The sequence below is a fragment of the Dermochelys coriacea genome, chromosome 1 (assembly GCF_009764565.3).
Source record: "Dermochelys coriacea isolate rDerCor1 chromosome 1, rDerCor1.pri.v4, whole genome shotgun sequence".
Taxonomy (NCBI): domain Eukaryota; kingdom Metazoa; phylum Chordata; order Testudines; family Dermochelyidae; genus Dermochelys; species Dermochelys coriacea.
The window spans coordinates 196,879,349-196,901,856 of NC_050068.2; the positions used below are offsets into that span (position 1 = coordinate 196,879,349).

The 22,508-nt window shown below is 42.5% G+C and overlaps 1 protein-coding gene across 3 annotated transcripts; it reads right to left on the reverse strand.

Moving 5' to 3' along the window:
* Positions 1 to 224: 224 nt before the first annotated feature.
* On the reverse strand, positions 225 to 18,573 carry NFKBIZ (NFKB inhibitor zeta). Of its 3 annotated transcripts, none has more exons than XM_038383926.2 (12): positions 18,412 to 18,573; positions 7,883 to 8,022; positions 6,810 to 6,846; positions 6,585 to 6,688; positions 5,722 to 6,476; positions 5,237 to 5,342; positions 4,782 to 4,928; positions 4,344 to 4,407; positions 3,525 to 3,694; positions 2,697 to 2,807; positions 2,180 to 2,347; positions 225 to 1,770 (listed from the first exon to the last, which is right to left on the reverse strand). In XM_038383926.2, the coding sequence occupies exons 2-12, from the start codon at positions 8,009 to 8,011 to the stop codon at positions 1,717 to 1,719; spliced, it is 1,845 nt and encodes a 614-aa protein (XP_038239854.1). In that variant the 5' UTR covers positions 8,012 to 8,022; positions 18,412 to 18,573; the 3' UTR covers positions 225 to 1,716. The 3 variants fall into 3 exon arrangements, 2 of the variants coding, with proteins under 2 accessions (XP_038239854.1, XP_038239844.1); XM_038383916.2 differs by lacking the exon at positions 18,412 to 18,573 and adding an exon at positions 10,486 to 10,780; XR_006279971.1 differs by lacking the exons at positions 225 to 1,770; positions 18,412 to 18,573 and adding an exon at positions 10,486 to 10,780 and having other exon boundaries at positions 2,243 to 2,370; positions 2,597 to 2,807.
* Positions 18,574 to 22,508: the final 3,935 nt, after the last annotated feature.

The window sequence follows — 22,508 nt, forward strand, 5'->3', positions numbered from 1 at the left end:
CCTTCACTGAGGATAAATGTAGAAGAAGAGGGGGCTCTTTGCATGTGAGGAAGGATTGGTCACATGAGTAACGATTGCAGTATTGTGTTCAAACAACCTGCTAAATGGGTAGCCCTCCCTAAGTAGCTCTCCCAGATTCCAGCAGTAACAATAGAGTACCAGGAAGAAGTCAAAATATTTCATCAAAACAAAGTTACTTGTAACAAATACACCACAACTTAACATTTTTGGATTAACAGATTTATTTGAAACTGTACATGAGAATTTAGTGGATATGCATCACAGCTACATTTGAGGATACCAGATTTCTCCAATTAACTTGTCTACAAGACATACTTTGTCAAACAATGTGATCAGATTATCCCAAATTAGTTACATTGCTATGGAAGAGAATCACACGCGATGCAAGAACAGTTAGAGCAAAGACAGTAAGAACAAATTGGATTATTGTACACACTGGACCACTTTGGAAACATGAAATTCTTTCCGACAGAGCATGTCTATACAGCATCATTCGTAAACATTTTGCAATAATAGTCAGAATTATTCTTAAAAAACAAAAACAACGTTAGCTTCAAATATAACTTGGCTATCCACTATGCTTATAAGGTAAAAACATAGGACTAACTGTTGAAAGTATTCTCCTTTAGAAGTAAATACATGGCAAAAGTACTTAAATTGAAATCATTGAGGGGTTTAAGCTGATATTTAAGTATTTCACTGACTAGGGAGGGAGTTAAGCGTACGTGCTTAAGTACTTGCTTGAATCAGGGCCATATTCATTAAAGAAAATATATACACTGTATAGATAGGAATATTTCTCCCACATAATCCACTGTCAAGATGAAAGAAATCCTGTGCTGGTGCATGCAAACAGGGTCCGATACTGTCCCCACGGATTTCACTTGGAGTAGGATCAAGCTTATAGTCATTTGAGAAGGAGGTTGAACTAGATGACCTCCCGAGGTCCCTTCCAAACCCGATGTTCTAGGATTCTATGATTTAGATATGGCATTTCATTTCCTGTTAATAACTTTGATGGATGTATACAAGCGTCAGTGACAATTCATTTTCACCGTACTCTTTGCCCTCACAATCATACATATAATGAAATACATCTATTTGTACAAGCATAATATTAGAATTCAATGTGCAATCCACAATACAAGGTTCTACATTTGAAACACTTGTCATTTTTTAGTTCATTTCAAGCAAAATTACAAAGAACTATGGAAAAGCATAATAATGCTACTGATTTATATACAGTACAGTATAAGACACTGGAAAAAATCTACTGAGAAATATAAATATTCTGTTGGCCTCTAAAATTAATATTAGTTTTTCTCCATAAGTTAATATTTGTGTGATTAAAAAAGAACCAACTTAACGTTGTTGCTATTTATCTCATACCTATCTAAATACAAAAAGAAACCTTCAGTACAATCATCCTTGCCTCAGAACTAGTTAAAACTGTTTAAATAAGTCATCTTGCCACAGCTATTAAATCCAGGTATTCAGACACCTGGGTATGGAACATTCCCATCTGTTCAGAGGAATTTGAATTGTTAACATAACCCACTATATGATAGTGAACTAAATACTTTTGTTTCATAGAAACAACTCACATTTGCCTCCACAGGGCAAATGGTCTATTTACAGATACATTAGGACTGCCTAACTGACAGTGAGTGTACTGAACTCCAAGACACATGGAGTTTAATATGGTGAAGCTCTTTGCTGAACTGCCTTCCCCTTCAGGATACGCCGTATCTGAAGAAAAGAAAGACAGACAAAGATTAATATGCACTCTCCCATACTGAGATCCAAGAACTAAGATCAGCCTATCACTATCTACACTACTAGCCTTGTGACTCCCCGAGCAACTTAATTTTTAAATTGCTTCAAGCTTTACATTTAGCATGTAGCAATTAGAAGAGCACTGCAATGTGGGGAAAGAGCTACTGGAATAGTCAATTGTCCCATTCAGAATGGTCACATTATTCTGCTCACTTAGGAAAGACGACAGGGAGGGTCTCATCTTAATGAGAACTCAGAAATGTGTTGATAGCTAGGTCTCCCATCCAGGACCTCTAGAGAGGGAGGGCTTCTAAGGAACAGTTATTGATTTGAATCAGTTGCCAGCAAAAGGGTTGAAAGAATTAGGAGGATTTTTTTTTACCTGTTCTCCTACAGGGCCATCAGGAACCAGGTGAACCGGTTGCTCATTCTCCAAGTTTCTAGCACTTGGATCAGCTCCCTTTCTCATCAGCAGACGAACTGCATCCAACTGACTCACCCGATACTGCAGGCTGGCAGCCACATGGAGTGCTGTGTTGCCATTGTAAGCCTAGTGAGGACGAAAGAGTAACACTATTAAGGATAAAAAGAAAAGGAGTACTTGTGGCACCTTAGAGACTAACAAATTTATTAGAGCATAAGCTTTCGTGAGCTACAGCTCACTTCATCGGATGCATCCGATGAAGTGAGCTGTAGCTCACGAAAGCTTATGCTCTAATAAATTTGTTAGTCTCTAAGGTGCCACAAGTACTCCTTTTCTTTTTGCGAATACAGACTAACACGGCTGCTACTCTGAAAACTATTAAGGATAGGAAGGTTTATGAACCACAGTCATACACAATGCCATTACCATACAACAACATTCTACTCTGCTGCTGAATTCAAGATAGACACCATACCTTTGCGTTAACGAAAGAGAGGCAGTTGGGTAGATCCAAAAAGAAACGAATAAGCTCCAGATTAGCTTCTTCTGCTGCCAAATGCAGAGCCGAGCGACCACTTTTACCATCCTATCCAAAAAGAAAAGCAAGCTTTCAGTATTACATGCTGGACATTTGGTGGTTCCACTGTGAGAGAACAAACATACATGGACATTTAAAACAAAGGGAAATAAAAGACATTTTCATGGAAAAAATACCTACCTTTCCCACCCCACTGGTATTGCAATTCCATGAACTCACTGAAAATTAATCCAAATTAAAGCAGAGTTCATTCTTCTTAAAAGTAAATATTCTGATTTTACACACAATGGGCCAGACCCTCAGCTGGTGTTAACACAGGCAAAGTTCTACTGAAGGTAAGGGAGATATGCCAAATTTTCACCAGCCGACAAACTGGCCCACTATACACTTGAACTGGATACAGGATCAGCATTTAACTCAAATCCTAATGTCAAGAACGGTGCAAAACTAGTACCTAGTTATTATGGATATATCAGACTGCTTCCAATGACTTTCCCTTTCATACAACAGAATTACCAGCACAGCAAAAATTAGTTCATCTAAAAATTAAAGCTGTAACTCCCCTCTCCCAATATGCATCATTTGCACTGTCTGACCTGAATAAATGTAATGTTCCTATTCCAATCACATAAATTAGATCCTACTATGCTTTGATGCATTTTTTTTTTTTATTAGCTCTGCTTCATTTATAATAAGTGACACTTTTCACTTTGAGCGTTCTCTCCGAGACCAGTCAGTCCCCAGTTAAGGAATTATTGCTCTTACTTTTGCTTCGACAGAGGCTCCCAATTGGATCAGAGCTTTGATGGTGTCCACCAGACTCTTGTTTTTCAACAGAAGCTCCTGGACTTCAGGAGAGTGCGGCGGCTGACTGTTCCGGAGTTCGTGCACCACAGCGTTATGGGCCAGCACTGCACAGTGCAAAGCTGTGAACCCTTACAATTAAAAAAAATTCAATGAGCAAACAGTAAAGAACCACTGGATAGGTGGCTTGTTTCAAAGGGGGCTCCCTTCTGTGTTTCCATTTTTCTGACTAACACCAGATGTCCCTGTGCTGCTCTACGTTTGTGATGTCAGGGATTAAACAGTAATGCGTTCTCAGCAGGTGAGTAATAAAAGAACCGATTTTCAGAAGACTTGTGTTATAACAGTTTAGTGTAAAGTATATATTAACAGAGCAAGTTTCAATTTAAACAGCTTTCAGCTGAATTGATGGTTAATTCCTTTGCTCTGTATTCCTTATTCTTTCTTCAATGCTCAGACACACCAGTGATTAGATTAAAACGTACATCTGTCTAGTTCTAAACATTTATCCACCAGAGTCAATTCTTTTCCTACAAAATGTGGAAGTCGTGCAGAATCCAAGAAAGTAAGTTCTTCATAGAAACGAATGTAGTTTCTACTTGCTTAGGAAAACCTAGCTGATGTGCCAATTGCAATTATCTTCAGTTGGGAAAAAAACATTTGACATGCCTAGCTGTATTGCTTTTTGCCCAGCGTAACATGTTACAGGCTACAAAATACAACAATACCCAGCAACTCTGGATTAAAAACAAAAACATAAAACAACTCATAGCTGCTCACCATCATAGTTTGTCGCCTCAAGGGCCACATACTGAGTACTTCCAATGGCTCCCTTCTGGATTGCCTGCAAAAGTGGGGATGAAGTACTCATTAGTTCAATCCAAAAGACATATTGGAAATTAAAGCATTTATGACAACTTGCTATAATAAATAGTGTGTTGGGAATAAAAAAGGAAATGATCATAATAAAGGAGAATACTTTTTTTTTTTTTTTAAATAAAGGTACAACAGGATTCTACAGTAATGGCCTAATATACTGTAGATCTTAGAGCAAGCTGCAGGTTTTAGGCCATTAGTGTAAGGGATATATTTATAAAAGCCTGGCAGTACGGAGGACTGTTTTCAGAAGCTTCTGGAAAGGGTCATAGAAGAATGTAAAGCTATTAGGGATAGGGAGGAAGGCAAAGGGAAAAGCTTCATAGCCTTTACAACTCTTACCTGAAGGACTTGGGAATGCCCCTTCTCAGCACAAACGTGCAATGGCGTTCTACCCCAGCAGTCTGTGGTATTCACTTGGGCCCCCAAGCTAACCAGGTCCTGGACAATAAGATGCTGATTGGCCGCCACGGCCACCTGAAAGGCACTCTGCAAATATTGAGAAACAAAGTTAACATATTGGGCAGCTGTTATCTACCAGGAAATGGGGACTAAAGATATCCCCAATACAAAACTATTAATAAAGCAATACTTATGGACACTGGGAAGCTGGGACAAAACTCCAAGAATATAGTCTTACTGATTCTGGGTAATCCACTGAACTGATGACAGCCCAAGGTGGCATGCAGGCTCAACCTCAGGTTTAATATTAACAAGCATTCCACCACACTTGGCTTAGGGTTTGGAAACGTACAGCATTTGGAAGCACAAAGAGTCTGGGACATGGAGAACCTCACCTGGCCATTATGCTCTTTAATATCCAACATGTGCAGAGCAGCCATCTTTCTAGCAAGAACATAGGAAAGAGCCCGTCGACCCTGAGCAACAGCAATGTGAAGGAACCTGCAGGGAAGGACACAAATACAGAAAGTTACAATTTAACTGTGCAAATTGGGGATGTACCATTAGAGAAATACAAGTGCAGGGTATACATGCTGCAAGCATTCCACATTCAATGATGGCATGAAATTTGTGCTTTCATTTTAATTCATATGAGCACTGGTCTACACCAGAGTCTATAACAGTGAAATCATATGTAATCCTGGGTACCAGCAATATTACTGTACCACCTTTATTTGATAGGAGAAGCCATCACATTCTTAATATGCACCTACTGTTAATACATGAAAGGAATCCCATTCCAACCGAACAATCCACAGAATCAAGCATAAACAATCCACACATTTCTAATTTAGCAGTGGTAAAAACAAACAATACTCACGTGTCCCCATCTGAGTCTTTTGCAAGGATCTGCTCTTGAGAGATGCTGGCCAGTTTGTTTTCTTCCTGTTCCACTTGCCACTGAAAGAATGACTTGCCCAGTTGTGTTGTGTTTCTGACAATACCTTGGTGTTGTAGAGGGACATTCAGAGTAGTCAGAGATGAACTGTGTCCATCGAGCGTACTACAGCTGTTATTTGGTATTAGGCTGAAATTCTGAGTGTGGACATTGACATCAGCCTGCTGATGGGCAGTGGCTAGAGGCTGGAGTATATTCTCTGAGTGTTCAGAATCGTTCAAGAGAGATTCAAAACTTTGGGTTGGGCAATACTGCAGTTCGTGGCTTTCAAAGATATTCTGTTGGTAGGTAGGGGACTGATCATTGCCAGAAAATGGCCTGTATTCCAGTAATGAATCCCTAGTATATTTCTGTGGCAAATCCTGGCTCTGTGAGGAAGAAAACTGGTAATTCTGGGGTGGATCCAGCATTTGTTGGGGACTATTGGCTTGGAAGGCTTGGTACTTCTCAGACAGGGAGAAAGCCTGTGCCTCTTGGGTATCCTGATATCGGTCCCCTGGTGAGTCATGGTTAGATATGGTGTGCAGCCAGCTGACCTGCACTGTGTTCAGAGAAACAGGATTCGACTCATTCTTAATATTTATAATATTTTGAAGCATGTCAGAACCGTTATGTTTTGGTTCATTTTTATGGGCATCCTCCACGTTATCCATAGAGGTTGGTGTTTGTGGTGGTGTCTGGAGAAAAATTAAAACAAAAAAATATAGAAGAATTATTTAGCTGTTTCCTATTACACAAACCAAGTGGAAAAATAATTTAATGTTAAATATTATAGAAGTATTTACCAAGAGGTGAGAGTGGAAAGTAGCTGGTCTTTTGTAACTGGGTCCATCAGAGAGAGACTCATAAGCCTCTCTTTTACCACTATGAGTGAGTATGTTCTTCAACTCTGTTCAAAGAAAATGCATTTACAATCATTTTTAGGTTACTCTTGCAATCTACTTCACAAATATTCTAAAATATTTATACAGGTATTGCACAGAGGCATACAAAAGTAAGAACACTTGTACCTGTTAATTGTTCGTAGTTCATCAATCCTGCTTGTGCCTATGTAGAAAATAAATACATTATTTTAAAAAAAGCCAAAATCAATTTAAAAGCAGCTCTTTAAATAATAAAAAAAAGAAAAATGCAAACACTAACTATCCCCCATCCATTAGAGCAGCCCTAATAGGGGATGGCCTGACCATATTTTCATTTTTTAATCTCCATCAGATTGGATGAAGAAAAAAAAATCCTTTGTTTTTAAGCCTACTCTTACGAAAGAGTTCTACAGAAATTTTAGAGAAAATTATAACCTTTCTACAGGCTTTTTGAACCATTTTATAGAATGGTAACAGAATTATATCCAGGCTACAGAATCTGATAGGGTGGTTCAAAAAACCTACACATTTATTAAATTCCATAGGATCTTAGAGAAGATTCCATGGAAACCTATCGGCTTCATCCCTATTAAATTCTAAAGGGCTTTTCCATAAGAGAATTGCTCCTGAAGACTCTTACGGGATGTCCACAAGAAACAAAAAAAAAAAAAAACAAACAAAATCCTCTCTCTGGGCTTCCCAACATATCTCATTTCCTCTGTTTCTGTCTATTAGATTGCAGGCTCCTCAGGGAGCCTACCACCCACCCACCTTCACTCTTGAGTCCTGTATAGCACTGAGCAGGCTATCAGCTCTAACAAGCAATTGAATAATAGTTCCCTTCTCAGAATGCCATACCCCTCAACCCTTTCCAGAATTCTATCAGGCTGCAGAGTGAGTTTTCATAGTTTCAAATGTAAGTGTGCGTTTATGTGCGCTCCATTTGGAAAATAAAGTTTAGTAAGCAAAAAAGACTTTCAAAATGTGTTTCTTTTAGCAAGCACAGTGAAACCACCTTCTGGCTTCTTTCCAATTACCTCCCAACCACAACCTCTTCCCTCCTCCTATTTTGGGAAAGAAAAATACCTCTGCTCATATGGACATCAGCAAGGAGCCAAATTTAGTTTTAGTGTTATTAAGTGGTGCATCTCCTCATTCAGAGCTGAACTCATTTACGCCCGAGCTGAATTTGACCCATACCATCAAAAATACTGAATTACCTTGAATTCATCAGCAACATGGCCTAAGGACATCTGTTTGTTGCTTCTAATGTGCAATAGGAGCTCCTTCACTGAATTTTTCACACGAACCCCTTGGAAAGGTCCTCTGTGCTGCTTTCCTCCCCCCATGTGGCGTTCAGCTGTTGAGACACAAAACAAAAACAAAATTAATGCATCGGCACAATCCTGACCCAAGGAGACAAATCAAGAAAGAACTGTGGAAAAATAACTTGAAACTCTGCTTTCAACTGAAAATGCAGACAGTCCTTTGACATAAAAATATATTGCACAGAACATTGCCAGCCAGTGTTTCGGAAGAATATAACCTGCTGGAATTTTATTTCTCTTGAGTCTTCCACACCCACAACTCTTATTAGTTAACAAGCTGGAAACATAACATAACACATCAGCATCATAGTGGCTAGAAGCCCCAGTCACAGAGCAGGACCCCACTCATAGGTACTGTACAAACACAGGAACAAACAAACAAAAAAAAAATCCTGTCCCCTGCCCTAATCTATTAGATTTTAAAAAATATTAGATGTCAAAATGCTACAGGGGTTTGTATCATAATTTTCAGAATTACTTGTGTTTGTTATCTCCATAGTGACTGAAACTGCTGCTTTAAGAAAGAAAACTTGCTTTGTTAGAAGTACAATACAACTGTGACACTCCCTGCCTGACCTCTTCTGTCTCACATCCTCTTTAAAATTAAATCGCTTTTCAAGCTACAAAAACAGAAGTGGAAGACAGGAAATGATGACTTAAGGCATTCAACTTGCAAAAGGAAATTATGTGACCTGATAAGGAAAGTACAGAGGCCAGTATATAAACATTTATATATACACTGAAGTCTTAACTGGAGATCAGAGTTCAGGTTCCAAATTTCCCTGGCCAGCAGGACCTGGGATTTCTGTCCGGGGAAGAGGAAATAAAGGGCGTGAGTCAAAGACCACTGATGTCAAGTAGGAGGAGTCTCTATGGTCTTCAAAGCACCTCATCCCAGCAAACTGTCCAACAGCCCCAGCTTTCCTTAGAAGAAGCAGGGCCTTTGAGTGGAGGTATGAAGTGGAAAATAGGCTGACAAGTCACCCCATCCACAAAGAAGATATTTTGTTTTTAAAAAGACAATACAAACAAGAGTATTAAGATCATGCTTATATGGTTAAAAATGTTTTCAAACAAACAAACAAAAAACTTAGGGAAAAGAAACCCAACCAGATAAAAATCAAACCGGTGGGGGGGGGGGGGGGGAGTTTAAGATTATTTGGGGAGGGAGGAAGGACATAATGCAAATATATCAAATAGTTATAGAGTGCTACATTAAAATGGAGGAGCAAACAGTTTCAAGGACTTGTTTTAAATAAACCACTGTACATAAAAGGCTCTTTCCAGATTGTCCCAATACACACAGTGCCTAGTGCTAGCTTTTGATACCCTTATTCCACAAGCAGCATTCCACTGAAGTCAATGGGATTACTTGTGGAGTAAGGTGCTACTTACCATGAGTAAAGGGTATTAGAGTCTGGCCCTTCGGGCCTCATCCTCCAAGGTGCTGAGCACCTCCTATGAAGTGCCCCCCCCACCTAATGAGCAAAGGCTGTTGAGGGTGCTCTGCTGAGCTCACAGGATTTTGTCCTAGAAAAGATGCGCTAGACAAGGGAGGATGAATCATCCAGTGCAAAATACAGTTCCTTCCCCATTTGAAGGTTAGTTTCTAAATGACAGTCGTTCTGAAGAGCTTTCTTCCTAGCCTATTTTCAATTCTCAGGTATGAATTCCCAGCCATTCTTTTTCAAAGTATCCCTTGTTGTAACCCCTGTATTTAGACAAAAAGAAAAAGGAGGACCTGTGGCACCTTAGAGACTAACAAATTTATTAGAGCATAAGCTTTCGTGAGCTACAGCTCCCTTCATCGGATGCATTTGGTGCATTTTCCACCGAATGCATCCGATGAAGGGAGCTGTAGCTCACGAGAGCTTATGCTCTAATAAACGTGTTAGTCTCTAAGGTGCCACAAGTCCTGCTTTTCCGTTTGCGGACAGGGACTAACACGGCTGCTCCTCTGAAACCTGTATTTAGACAGTGGTTGTGCATACCCCTCCCCTCCTCACTTCAATATACAATTCAAAAATTATTACGGGGCAGCGAAGGGGAAAAAAGGCAGCAACAGCAGGAGGCCCCACTCGCAACTAGTTACACATGGCCCTTATACCCATCGCAACTTCTTGCATCTTTGGGATCTGGGTGCGAGAGAGAGACAGGGCGTTTGAAGCGAGCACGAGCCTCCTCCATCAGAGGATGGAGCCGGCCGCCGAAGAGGGAAGCGAGCGGTAGTCGCCCAGCGCTTTTCCCCTGAGGCAGAGCCACAGGCGTGTGGCCGGTGCAGTCCCCTCGCAACGCAGCCACCTCCGGGGGCGGAGGAGGGCGGCAGAGGAGGGCCCGGCGGGCGCGGCTGCTCGCGGGCGCAGCGCCCGGGTGAAGGCCCAGGCCCAGGCCCGGCTTTGCCGTCCAGGGCCCCCCCGGGCTAGGCTCTAAAGCGCCCCAGGCCCGCAGGAGAACAACCCAGCGGCCTCTGCCGGGCACGGCGGGCGGGCGCGTACCTTGCAGGGCTTGGCGGGCGCCGTCCAGGGAGTCCCTCCTCCGGCCGCCGCCGGACAGCTCCGAGTCGGAGCCGGGCGACCCCGGGGCGGAGTGGGCCGGCGAGCAGCTGCCGTCGCTGGAGTAGGGGGAGGCGCTGTAGAAATAGGCCAGGTTGAGGGGGCTGCTCATGGAGCCGGAGTCGCCGTCGGCCGGCGTCTCCCGGTTGCCGTCCACGATCATATTCGGCGGGGCGGGAAGCGGCAGCGGCAGCAGCAGCCAGCGCGGGCCCGGGCGAGGGGAGTGGGGCGGCGGCGGGGGAGGCGGCGGCTCTAATAGGCGCCCCGCCCCCGGGGGGGGGGAGCGGGCCGCGGGGATGCAGCGGGCGGGCCGGCCATTGGCCGGGGCCGGGCGTGACGCGCTGCCGAGGGCGGGAGTTCCAGTAAATGCCCGGGATTGGGCAACTCCTTCCCCCCCCACCCCCCCGCGCGCGCCGGCCCCGGGGCCTGGCGGGTTTCCGCGCTTTGGCGGGTGAATCATTCGCCCGCAGCAGCAGCAGCAGCCGCAGCCCGGCCGCTCCGCCAGCCAGCGTTTGTCCCTCGCCGGTACATTCTCGTGCTGGGTGGAGACAACCCGGGCTGCTGGCTTGAGGCAGTGAGGGCGGGGAGGATCGCCCTGGCCCTCTCGCCTGGACCGCGTCCACCCCGTGAGGCGCTGGCTTGGGGGAGCTTTGACTTTTGACCAGCTGCCCCCCGGGGCACTGGGTACCACATAAAGATACATAAACCAACTGGGGAAGGAGGAGGAATTACTTGGTATCGCCCAGATTTTCTTTTCGCTCTCAGGTGAAGGAGGAGGGCTGTTTGCAAGGACCCGTTTATTTAATCTATGCCTTCAAATCTGACCAACTGTAGAAAAAAGAACAGGAGGACTTGTGGCACCTTAGAGACTAACAAATTTAGTTGAGCATAAGCTTTCGGGAGCTGCAGCTCACTGCGTCGGAAGCCTCTTTTCTTTTTGCGAATACAGACTAACACGGCTGCTACTCTGAAACCTGTAGAAAAATGCACATTGTAAACTAGGAAACAAGAACAGCTACCTTGCAAACTTTTCACGCCACTGTCAGAAACACAGTAGTCAACTAAAGCTTAACATTCACATATTTCCATGAGCCCTCTGATCATGTGTGAGCATTCTTGTTGACTGCAGTCGGTCTTGGGTTTGCAAAAGCAGGTCATAGCAGTAAAATGATTTTTCTCCCTTCCTGAACCATGTACAATTCAACAGCATACTCAGTAATGCTGTACTGACAGTAAGTAGCTATTGTCACTATTTCTTAGGCCTGGTCAACACTTAAACTTTAGGTCAACATAGCTATTGTGCTCAGAGGTGTGAAAAATCCACACACTTGAAGGCTGTAGCTATGTCAATCTAAGTCCCAGTGTAGACATAGCTTCTTCAATGGAAGAATGCTTTGCTTGACCTAGTTACCATAGCACAGGGAGGTAATGTTCCTACAGCAATGGAAAAGCCCTGTTTCCATAGGCTGCATCTACAGCGCCCAGCTATGCCACTATAGTCCCCATAGCATAGACATAACTTTACTACAAAAGCATGTGAGATCCTTTCGTCCCAAACTACTCGTTTCACACTTGCTAACTGATAAATGACTCCCTAAGGTAGTTTTCTGAAAACTACTCAGACTGATCAAACTTTACATATCTATAGCTACTCTATACAAAAGTTCAATATTGTACTTAGTACTGGAGCGTTACCTAGTTCTTTAGTGGTGAGGTGTGGGTGGATGTTTTAACTATTGTTGCAAATGGGTTTCCCTTCTCTTAACAAACACACAGTAGTTTACATATGAAGAGTATATAAGTCAAACAATTGGATCATGTTGCAAGTATTAATAAAATTCTCATTAAAATGTCAAGATTAATTTTAAAAAAGCCTTTCACACAAAATCAAATTCATTATGTTATTTGTATTGTGGAAGCTCCCAATAGTTCCAATCAAGATCATGGCCCCATTTTGCTAAGTGCTATAAAAACACATAGGAAGAGAAGAGCAGTGCCCTGAATATTACCTTGGGGAAGTGATGGTCAGCCTACAGCCCATGGGCCGCTTGTGGCCCAATCAGCCCACTGCTGCAGCCCGTGTGACATCCTAAGGTCTTTCTAATTCCACTGAGCTCTGTAAATACAAACCCTTTCTATAACACATATCCCCATTTATTACACAGGAGCCATTCGCTAGCTCAAAGCAACCTTACAAGGGTGTTGTCATTTCCCAGTAACTTCCACATACATAAAATTATTGTTATGTTGTCTCATTTAGGTATTAAACCCTTAATGCAAAAGGTCTTGAACATCAAGCAGGGTCTCTGGTGGCTCCACTGGCAAAGACCCCAATAAACATGTCCAGTATTGGAAAGTCCTCCTCAGGTAGAGGACCCGATAGTGGCACAAAGAGACTGGAATATCTACTCCTCTGAGGGACCAACGCAGAGAAAGCACAGTCAAAAATGAGAGAGGCACTAGAAGGAGCATGCCAGAGAAGTCCAGTGGATTCAATAATTCAGCACATGCCACTACCAGCCTCCCCTCGTGGGGCTATAACAGCACATTAATGCAACAATACCCACAGCTCCACAGGGCAGGAGTAAATTAGGGTCTGAATATTAGACCCAGCTCAAATACAATCAAATAGATTGTACCACCTTTGTTTTCTGTTACTGTGTGTAACAAACTCTCAGGCAGTGAATAGCTTCCCCATTATAGAACCTCACATGGGCTCATATACTCATCAGTTATAACAGACTGTCAATATGAAGTTGTGGTAAAAAAAAATACCACTGATCCAGGACACCAAGAGCCAATGTTGTTTTTCTGAACAAGTCATGCAGTTATGCAGTGTCCCATTAATGCCAACTAGTGGCCAAATTTGGAAACAAACATTTTGCTGAAACATTGCTTTAATAAACAAATTCACGAGTAAATACCTATACTTACTTCTATAATATTTGGGCACCCTACAAAATTAAGAAGTGCATTATTATCCCATTTAAAAAATATAACTCTTCTCCCCTCTCTCACTTTAAACTGCTGTCTTATACTGGTCAAATATTGGTGGACATAAGATATATCAATCTGGTTTTACCTGGACTAGATGTTCCTGATCACTGAAACTACTTAGAGACGTAACAATTAACCAGTTAGCTTAATCATAGTTACATGTCTCAGCACCGCAGTACTCTTTAATAATGACAGTATGAATTCAGTTTAAGAGACATGATTTTGCCAGCCAACTTTTTGAACCAGCACTATTTTACTCTTCATAACACAGATTCCAAAACATTTGAAACACTACAGAGCAACAATGTAGAGCCAGAATCTGGCCCCTGCTCCCAGAAAGGGAATGTAAAGAGGCCACAACCACCATTAGCGGAATATCCTCTGCAAAGAATGACATAGCACTGATGTATATGGGCCTATGCTGCCCACGGCATGGAGAAGTACAGGAGGTTATGATAGGGGTTCATGGTGGAATGGCTGAAGGAGTGCTCTTTGCTCTGGCAAATATGGGCTGCAGAGCAGCATGTAAGTGGCTGCTCAAGACTCCTGTAAGTTAGAGCCGTGTCTGGAGTTGCTCTAACTCACACTGGAAACTGCCCCAAACCCCAGAATCCAAGAGGCACAAAAAAAAGAATCGAGGAACCTTTGCCCTGTCCCTCCTGGCCATCATGCTCTGTACTTTACCTCCCAAGAGCTTACAAACTTTAGATTCATATACACCAGTAAACTATGAACTGTTAGTGATAAGATTCCTTTATCAACATATTTCTGGGATGGGATCACCAGAACATTGCCTAAGTTGTCTAAGGTGAAAATACAAATGTTACAATTGACAAATGTATTCCATTATCTAGGCAAATATTTGCTGTACTAAGACTCCCGATGTCAAGGCTCTTTACACTAGAATAAGTATATTTAGCCTGGCACAGCAAGCTCTTGGGTCAATTTATACAAATACAGCTGCCATACCCTTGTGTGCTGGAAGAATTTCTAAATAGCACTTCAAAATATAGTCAAACATAACATTGTACTTGTCATTTGAATAGCATCACAGCATTTGGATGCTAAAGCATAATGATTATTTTCTCTTCAGAGACTACTCAGAAGCAGTAGATAAGTTGGCTTTAAGTTTGAACGAGGAGACTGAACAGCTCACTAGATTGGAAATGGGATGTGACACCTTTTGCTTCTAAAATCCAGCGTGGGGAACCTTGTATTATTTCTGACTTCATTATAGTTGTTCTCATCCCTTTTTTGTGGATGGTGGATTTCGGGGGTGTCAGCCTAGAACTACATTGACTTCAAAAGAGATTGTGTTTGTGTGTGTTGTATGCTCATACATAATTCTTCATGTTAAAAGGAAAACTGGGAGCGCTCATACACAGTAAATATTTTAGGGTCCGAACCTGTTAGGTACAGAATGCCCTTAATATCTCTTTTTTCTTCATTGGGAGCTGAGGATGCTCAGCACCTCGTGGGATCAGGCCCCTACTCAGGGCAAAAATGAAATAAGGTTGGCCTCTCTCAGACTGTGGGCAAAACAGAGCCAAGATTAGTAGGGAGGAGAAACATCAGGGATCCCATGCATTATGAAACTGCCTTGCAGCTGATCTGAATTCTTTATAAGTAATGCTTTCCCATATGCAATTTCTCCATACCCCTTATTCGCTGTTAGTACTCCTCCTCCACATACAAACTGCTGTAGGTGATCATCATTTTTCATTAGGTTCCCACTCTCATTTCTACTGTAAGGGCCTCAGGGCAGGGACTGGTCTCTAAAGCAACACCCAAAGCAGACGCACCATAATGTATAGATAATGAATAAGCAAAATGCAGATTTCCCCATGACAAAGGGCAATGTCCCATCACCTGGAATGGCTATCTTGTTCACTAATGTGGGACAAATACCACATGTGGCTGAATGTTTTGCTCACCGATTTTTACCATAGGATTCCACTTGGAACGAATATTAAGGCTAGGATTTGTAAACACGGCCTTGGTGTTCCAGAACACACATTTTAATTTGTTACATCCACTTATTTTGTCTTAGGAACACACAAACACTTCACTCACCAATAAAATTAAGTCACCTTATGGAGTGGGCTACAGCAGCTGTTTAACAAAGCACAGTATCACCATTCAACTGGCTAGGACTGGAAGAGGGGAAAAAATCTTTATCCAATTGAAATGACATGGAGAATTTAGATAGGCAGAATTAGCTACCCAAATTGGAATATGGTGAGAACCCTAAGTTTCCAGTCTCACAACCCATATGCACTGCATTGGTTTGGTGTAATGGGTGAAAGGGTAAGTTAAGGAGGAAGTCTTTCTTCTAAGGGCCTGATCCAAAGCCTACTGAATTCAGGGAATTCCTGAGATTCAGTTGGCCATCTTTCATCTATTAGTCAGCATGAAATTCAAGAAACAAGAAATTTTATCATACCAAAGCACCTAAACCAATGCCAGTGAGCAGACAAAATTTTGCCTTAGCAAGAAAAGTGTCAAACAGCGTGGTTAAAAGTTACATAATACTGGCATAAACTGTATGTCTTGGGACCGATTTTTCCCTCAATTAAATTTGTGCAATCCTCATCCACTGGACAGCATCAGTCTATCTGAGGGCACAATTTGACCCATATGTACAGTTATGATAGTCAGCTTCATAGGTGGGCCCTCACAAAAGATATTAACAGTATCTCTGCCCTCTTCTGCTGCTATTGTTTTATGAGAACAATAAAAACACTTAAAGAACAAGTGTTATATATTTAAAAGGAGTCATAGTCATGGATAACAACAAATTACAGCAATGTATCAACCCTATATAATTCACCTTACAATTTCAGGACTCTTGGAAATAAGCCGCATGACCCAGGTTGATGGTGAACAGAAGTCTGTTCTCAAATCATTGGGTGGGGGGTTGGTTGTGGGGGGGAAAGAAGTCTCAGTTCCAGCATTCTGTTCTTCCTATAGGCAAGAAAACTCACATCTAGTGAAGACGCGATAAATTGACCACCGAGCGCTCTCCTGTCAACTCCAGTACTCCACCAGAACGAGAAGTGTATGCAAAGTCGACGGGGAAGCATCAGCAGTCAACCTACCGCAGTGAAGACACCGCGGTAAGTAGCTCTAAGTACGTCGACTTCAGCTACGCTATTTTCATAGCTGAAGTTGCGTAACTTAGACCGACTTAGCTTGTCCCCCCCCCCCCCCCCGCAGTGTAGACCAGGCCTGAGCTGGGAATATAAAAACATCTAAATCCAGATCCATTATGCAGATGTGATTGTAGAATTTTGCTTTGCGGGAGCCAGGCCATGGGCAAAGTTGGATTCACATCTCCTGCTCACTATGATTGCCCTTTTCATTACAGTCCCTTAAAAAGGAGCTCAGGATACACACAATTTTAACCTCCACCACCTGCACTTGCTTACACAGCAGTGATATGCTGAGGTTAGTCTCAGGAATTCCGGGGGGAAGGGGGGGCTGATAGGCACACAGAATGAAGAGTAACACTCCTCCTTTTGTGCACTTCCTGTAAACATGAAGCAAAATGTAACGACTTCTGCAAAGAAAACCGGTAAACTAATAACCAAAAAGGAAAAGAGTGTTTGTCTTGATTTACGAGTTTCAATTTGAGCAGAAAGATGCCCTAATTTTAAGTGTTCCTAGGTGACTTTTGCCCTTTGTTATTTGGCTTTATGAAATGGTAACCTAAGACCTCAGGACATCATGCTTGGTTTGCTCTGACACACAATGACAAGTAAGCTCTGACATACAGGAAGAATATATCCTATCCATGCCTATCACCAAGGTATCCAATCCCCGAACAACAACTCCAGGTAGCAGAACTACGTCCAAAGAGGTATCGCAAAAGGAAAAGGAGTACTTGTGGCACCTTAGAGACTAACACATTTATTAAAAAAAAAAATTTTTTTTCCACCAAATGCATCTGATGAAGTGAGCTGTAGCTCACGAAAGCTTATGCTCTAATAAATTTGTTATTCTCTAAGGTGCCACAAGTACTCCTTTTCTTTTTGCGAATACAGACTAACACGGCTACTACTCTGAAACCTGTCAAAGAGGTATCAGCTCTCTCCAGAATCCAGACTATGTTTTGTCCTTTACAAGAGTCACTTTGCCCAATTCTGTCACACATTCCCTCACCTTCTGATAAGATGTGTGATACAATGAAATAGGATGCTATGTAAGAGTCAATAATTTTCATTAAGTGATAAGCCAGAGAAGCTCCTACTGGCCAATAAACTTTGTTTCAGTCCCATAATAAATTTCCATTCATGATAAATATTTATTTCCCTTCTTTATATGTATTTGTCTACATTCTGTATTATGACTTGCTACTCACTTTAGATTGCAGTTGTGTTGTTTCCACTCTATCCTGCAGTTCATTGATAAATCACAAACGAAAATAAATTGTAGTGTAGCCAAAGCTACTAGAAACACCTGCTTCCTAAAACAGATGCCTCAACTAATACTCTAAGCTTCTCTGCTTCTTCCATCATCCATTTTCACACAAGCCATGATAGTTACCAAAGGGGATTTCGGGTAGGATTTTCAAAAGCACCTAAGTATTTTAGGAACACGAGTCCCAGTGAAAATCAATGGGATTGTGCTCCCAAATTACTTAGGTGCTCTTTAAAATCCCACTCTTCACTTAAGCTCCTTCACTCCTGATTGTCATCTGTTAACATTAGCCAAAATCAAACATTTTAATATACCTGGTATTCCACTACAGAAATAACTGGACAATGATAGCACAAGCAATTTCCAAGGCTGTCCAAAGGGAGAAAAATACAGTTATATGCTTACTATTACAATTTTTAAATTATAAAAGTAAATAATAAGATTATAGTGTACCTTCATGTCTGTAGAGCGATTTAGATATATACAAAATAAGCAATTACTTTGTTCCCCACTGGTAACCGATCCTCAATAATTATCTGTGACAGAAAGAAAAGGATAGAGCAGTTTCCCCCGAGATGTAATAATGAGGAACTGAGAAGCAGCAGCAAGGAAACTCCCCTCCTCCACGCACACACAAGCCCTACTCACGCTGACCCCGTAGCCAAAGGAGAAGAGACCTGACTCTATTTACATACAGATCTGGTGTAACGGACGAGGGTCTTTTTGTTGCAGTCATTCAGCCCCCAGTTATCTTTTGCAGGAGGCGGGAGAGGGGAGAATGCTGTGACATGCGGGAGGAAGTTGGGGTGGAGAGGGACGAGCGTGGCTACTTGGACTTTTTCGGCACTATGGAAATTCCCAAGCAGGGTGAGCGTCTCGGGGACATTCCCCTGTCTGAAGGGCATGCTGGAAAACCCGGACTGGCACGTTGCTGCTGAAGAAGATTGAGAGGCTCCACAGCAGGGCCTAGGTCATTGTTTACTGTTGTTGCAGGGTCAGATTACACTTCACTGGGAAATATTAGTTTGAAAGGTCAATTCAAAACGTTGCAACTCAGAGAGCCGGCAGGATTTCTGTCCTGGTGCAAATTAAAGTCAGCTCCCTAGACCACGCTTTGTTTTTAAGGTTGCTTCTGCAGCACTTAGGTTGGTTTTTTTAAAGGCTGGATGCTATCCCGCAGGTAATCGAGAAATGTTTTACGTTTCTTTTCTTTTCTTACAAGACATTTGCGTCTCTGTTGCAAATGTGTTACAGTACTACTGCATAGTCACCTGCCTTTTTGCAACACTACTACTAAACGCTTACATAGGCACCACATATTGCTCTGTGCACATTATCAAAGCTGTACAGCAGTGAGACGCTTTGGCCAAATGCATACCCATGGTCATTTCTTTGACGGCAGAGAAATTACACCAGGGATGAATCTGCCCCAGTGGGTCACAGCCTACCTTCTGTTCCTCCTATCCATCCTACTGGCTTCAATAGGGTGGTTTGAGTTTAACTGAGGCTTGTAATTCGCAGGAAACGAAGGTTTTGCATGGTGAGCAACGTGCTAAATATTCTAGAGAATGAAAAGGTAAGTCCCCTTCATTACCCATAACGATTTTAATCAAATGTAAGATATCACCCACCAAAAGACATAACTGTGATCTTCACCACACTGTTGGTCTCCGGAGTATCCTAAGAGCACATTGGATCAATCTATAAAATCGCAGACACAAGCAGACATTCTATCCTTCCCCTGGTGATATATGCCAGGACTCGCTACACCTATCAAACACAGCAAGCAGGCCAGTGGCACCTGAATCTTAAACATCATAGAGGTAGCATCCACTGCTTTAAGCACCCATCATTAACATCACCCAAGCATGCTTATGATGAATATCAATGCTGGTTGCCAGCACCAAAAAAGTAAATGCACTGAACAACCTTCCCTTAGCCTTTCCCTGTGCATTTGGTATCATTGCTGCCTATTGCACTGGAATGTGGATGTGAAGAACATAGCAGTAACCTCCGCCCCCGCCTGTCTGAACAAGCTAAAAGATGTACAAGATTACCTTCCCTCCTAAAGGTGACCATTTTGAAACCTACCCCCCATCCCCCGGCAGCCAGGAAGTGCTGTGTGGGTTCTGTTTTGCTGTTCTCAGAGATATTCTATCACTGGAAAACGGTCAGCAGATAATCTTGACGCACTCAAACATTTTTCTTTGAAATAGGAGCTATTTGTTTCAAGAAGGTTCTAGTATTTTATTATTTATTACCTGAATGGTGGTGATGGTAGGCTCAGGCCTGTATAAATCACAGAAAAATGCATCCCTGCCCAAATTATAATCTTTTTCACTCCTACAGTACCTTTCCTGGGAGGATCTTGAGGCACTTTCAAAACATTAATTACAATAGGCCTCTCAATACACCTATGATGTACGTAAGTTCTCTTTGCAAGTGGGGACAGCTGCAGCAAAGAGCATGGCAGACTTGTCCAAGTTCACAGAAAAGGAGTCTGTGGCAGAAGAAGGAAGAGCACTCAGATCTGCTGGCCCCCAGACATCTGTTCTTACCACTAGCTCTGGTTCCCGCCTACATATTTTAGTATCTGTTTCACCACTTCATGTGAAAGCGCTCATGTGCTTGTGCCTTTTCTGAACCAAAAATTAATACATCTAGAATGCCTGCCTATCTTGGTGATGTGTCCTAATGATGGAGCTCTGCTGCACACAGCGTCTCTTGTCAGTGAGAGGAATCTCTGCCTTGATTCCAGAGACAACACTTCCTGTTAGATGAGACAGGGCATCCACCGACCACGGACCTGCCTCCAACTCATTGCCAGGTTAGGTAGAGAAGAGAGACCAGGAAAAATCCTGAGATTATATAAAGTACCCTGGCAAATTCTGTGTCAGAAAACTCTATACCTTCCCCAATCTGTGTAAACAACAGTCATCATAAATCTTACCTCTTCTGTGAAAGGTTTCTAGGAACGGGGATTTTTTCCCACACCCCTCAAGCTATCTAGGGAATTAAATAATCATTTGTAACCTACAAGTGAGATTTTGCAGCACCCAGAACAACTGGGTGCCAAACACACGGTAAGAGACAGTCCCTTCCACAAGAGCATACAATCTAAGTAGGTATGATAAGCAAAAGAGTCAGAGGGAAAACACTCACAGAGAAGTGATGCAACTTGACCAGGGACATACAGTAGGTCAGTGGCAGAACAGAGGATAAAACCAATGCCTCCCCAGATCTAGACCAGTAGACCACACTACCTAGGAGTCCACCACAATTAGAGGAACTGCAACTGTCTATGGAGACATGGTGGGAACTCAGTAAAATAGGAGGCACCTAAACAGAGACACATGACCACATTTCAAATAGAAGTTACAAACTTATCAGGAGTGAAAGGTGCATAGCTAATCTATGTGCCTATTTTACATATCTTTTTCTATGAGAAAGTAACAGAGACCTAATATTTGCTTGTTTCTGATTCCATTGATTTTTTCTTTAAAAGATCTAAACCTATTTTGAGCCAGTCTCCTCTTTCTGTAAAGTAACTGCCACTTTGTACTGTTCTTTACTAAGTCAAAGGCAAAACTGAGACACAATAGGAACAGAAAACCAGAGAAAAGCCAAGAGACAAAAGGAGAAAAGTTTAAAAAAAAAAAGTGTTGGGGGGGGGACTGAAATGGAAGAAAAGATGGATGGTAAGAGACAGCTAAGACAAAAATAACTTCTTACTGTTGACAAGAGACACCTCCCTGAGGAAAGATGATTCAAGCAGACAAATGTGGCGGAAGAGATTGGAGGTATGACTCAGCCAGCTGAAGGCAGAAAAACTGGGAGTAGAGGGGACAGGGTAGAATAGAGATAAAGAAGACAGGGTGGCAGGAGGAGAAAGGAGCCCTGAACTCCACCTAGTTCCGACATTCCACACTTCCGACAAATTCAACTACTTTCTTCAGCATCATTGCTTCATCTCCCCTATTGAATTCTGAATCACCTGCCCAGTTTTTGGTCCGAGAATCCAGTCCTTGACATTCTGCTGTGCTCCCTGTTTTATGGGCTAGTTAACTTGAAACAGACTATCATACTGTGGTATTGGAGCATTGTTCATGCACTTCCCACAGTCAGATCATGTCACTAATAACTGATCTACCCCCTGCTCTACCAGATATAGAGGTACGGGAGTGGTAGATAGACAAGCTGCAGTGCAGGATCAGGCAAAGCAGGGAAGCATTTCACTGAGCTGATCAGACAATACAGGATGGGTTGATCAGACAATACAGAAGCTGTGAATGAGTGACAGGAGATGGATCACTTGATGATTACTTGTTCTGTTCATTCCCTCTGGGACACCTGGCACTGGCCACTGTCAGAAGACGGACCTTTGGTCTGACCCAGTAGGGCCATTTTTATGATGCAGATTGATAGGCAAAGGACCAAGTCATGAGGGTATTGGATGAAACATGCTTACATATTTTTAGGGCTAAGAAGGAGGAAAGAGAACAGAAGGTGGAAAGAAAGGGCAAGGAGGAATGCACATGGGGTGGATGAAT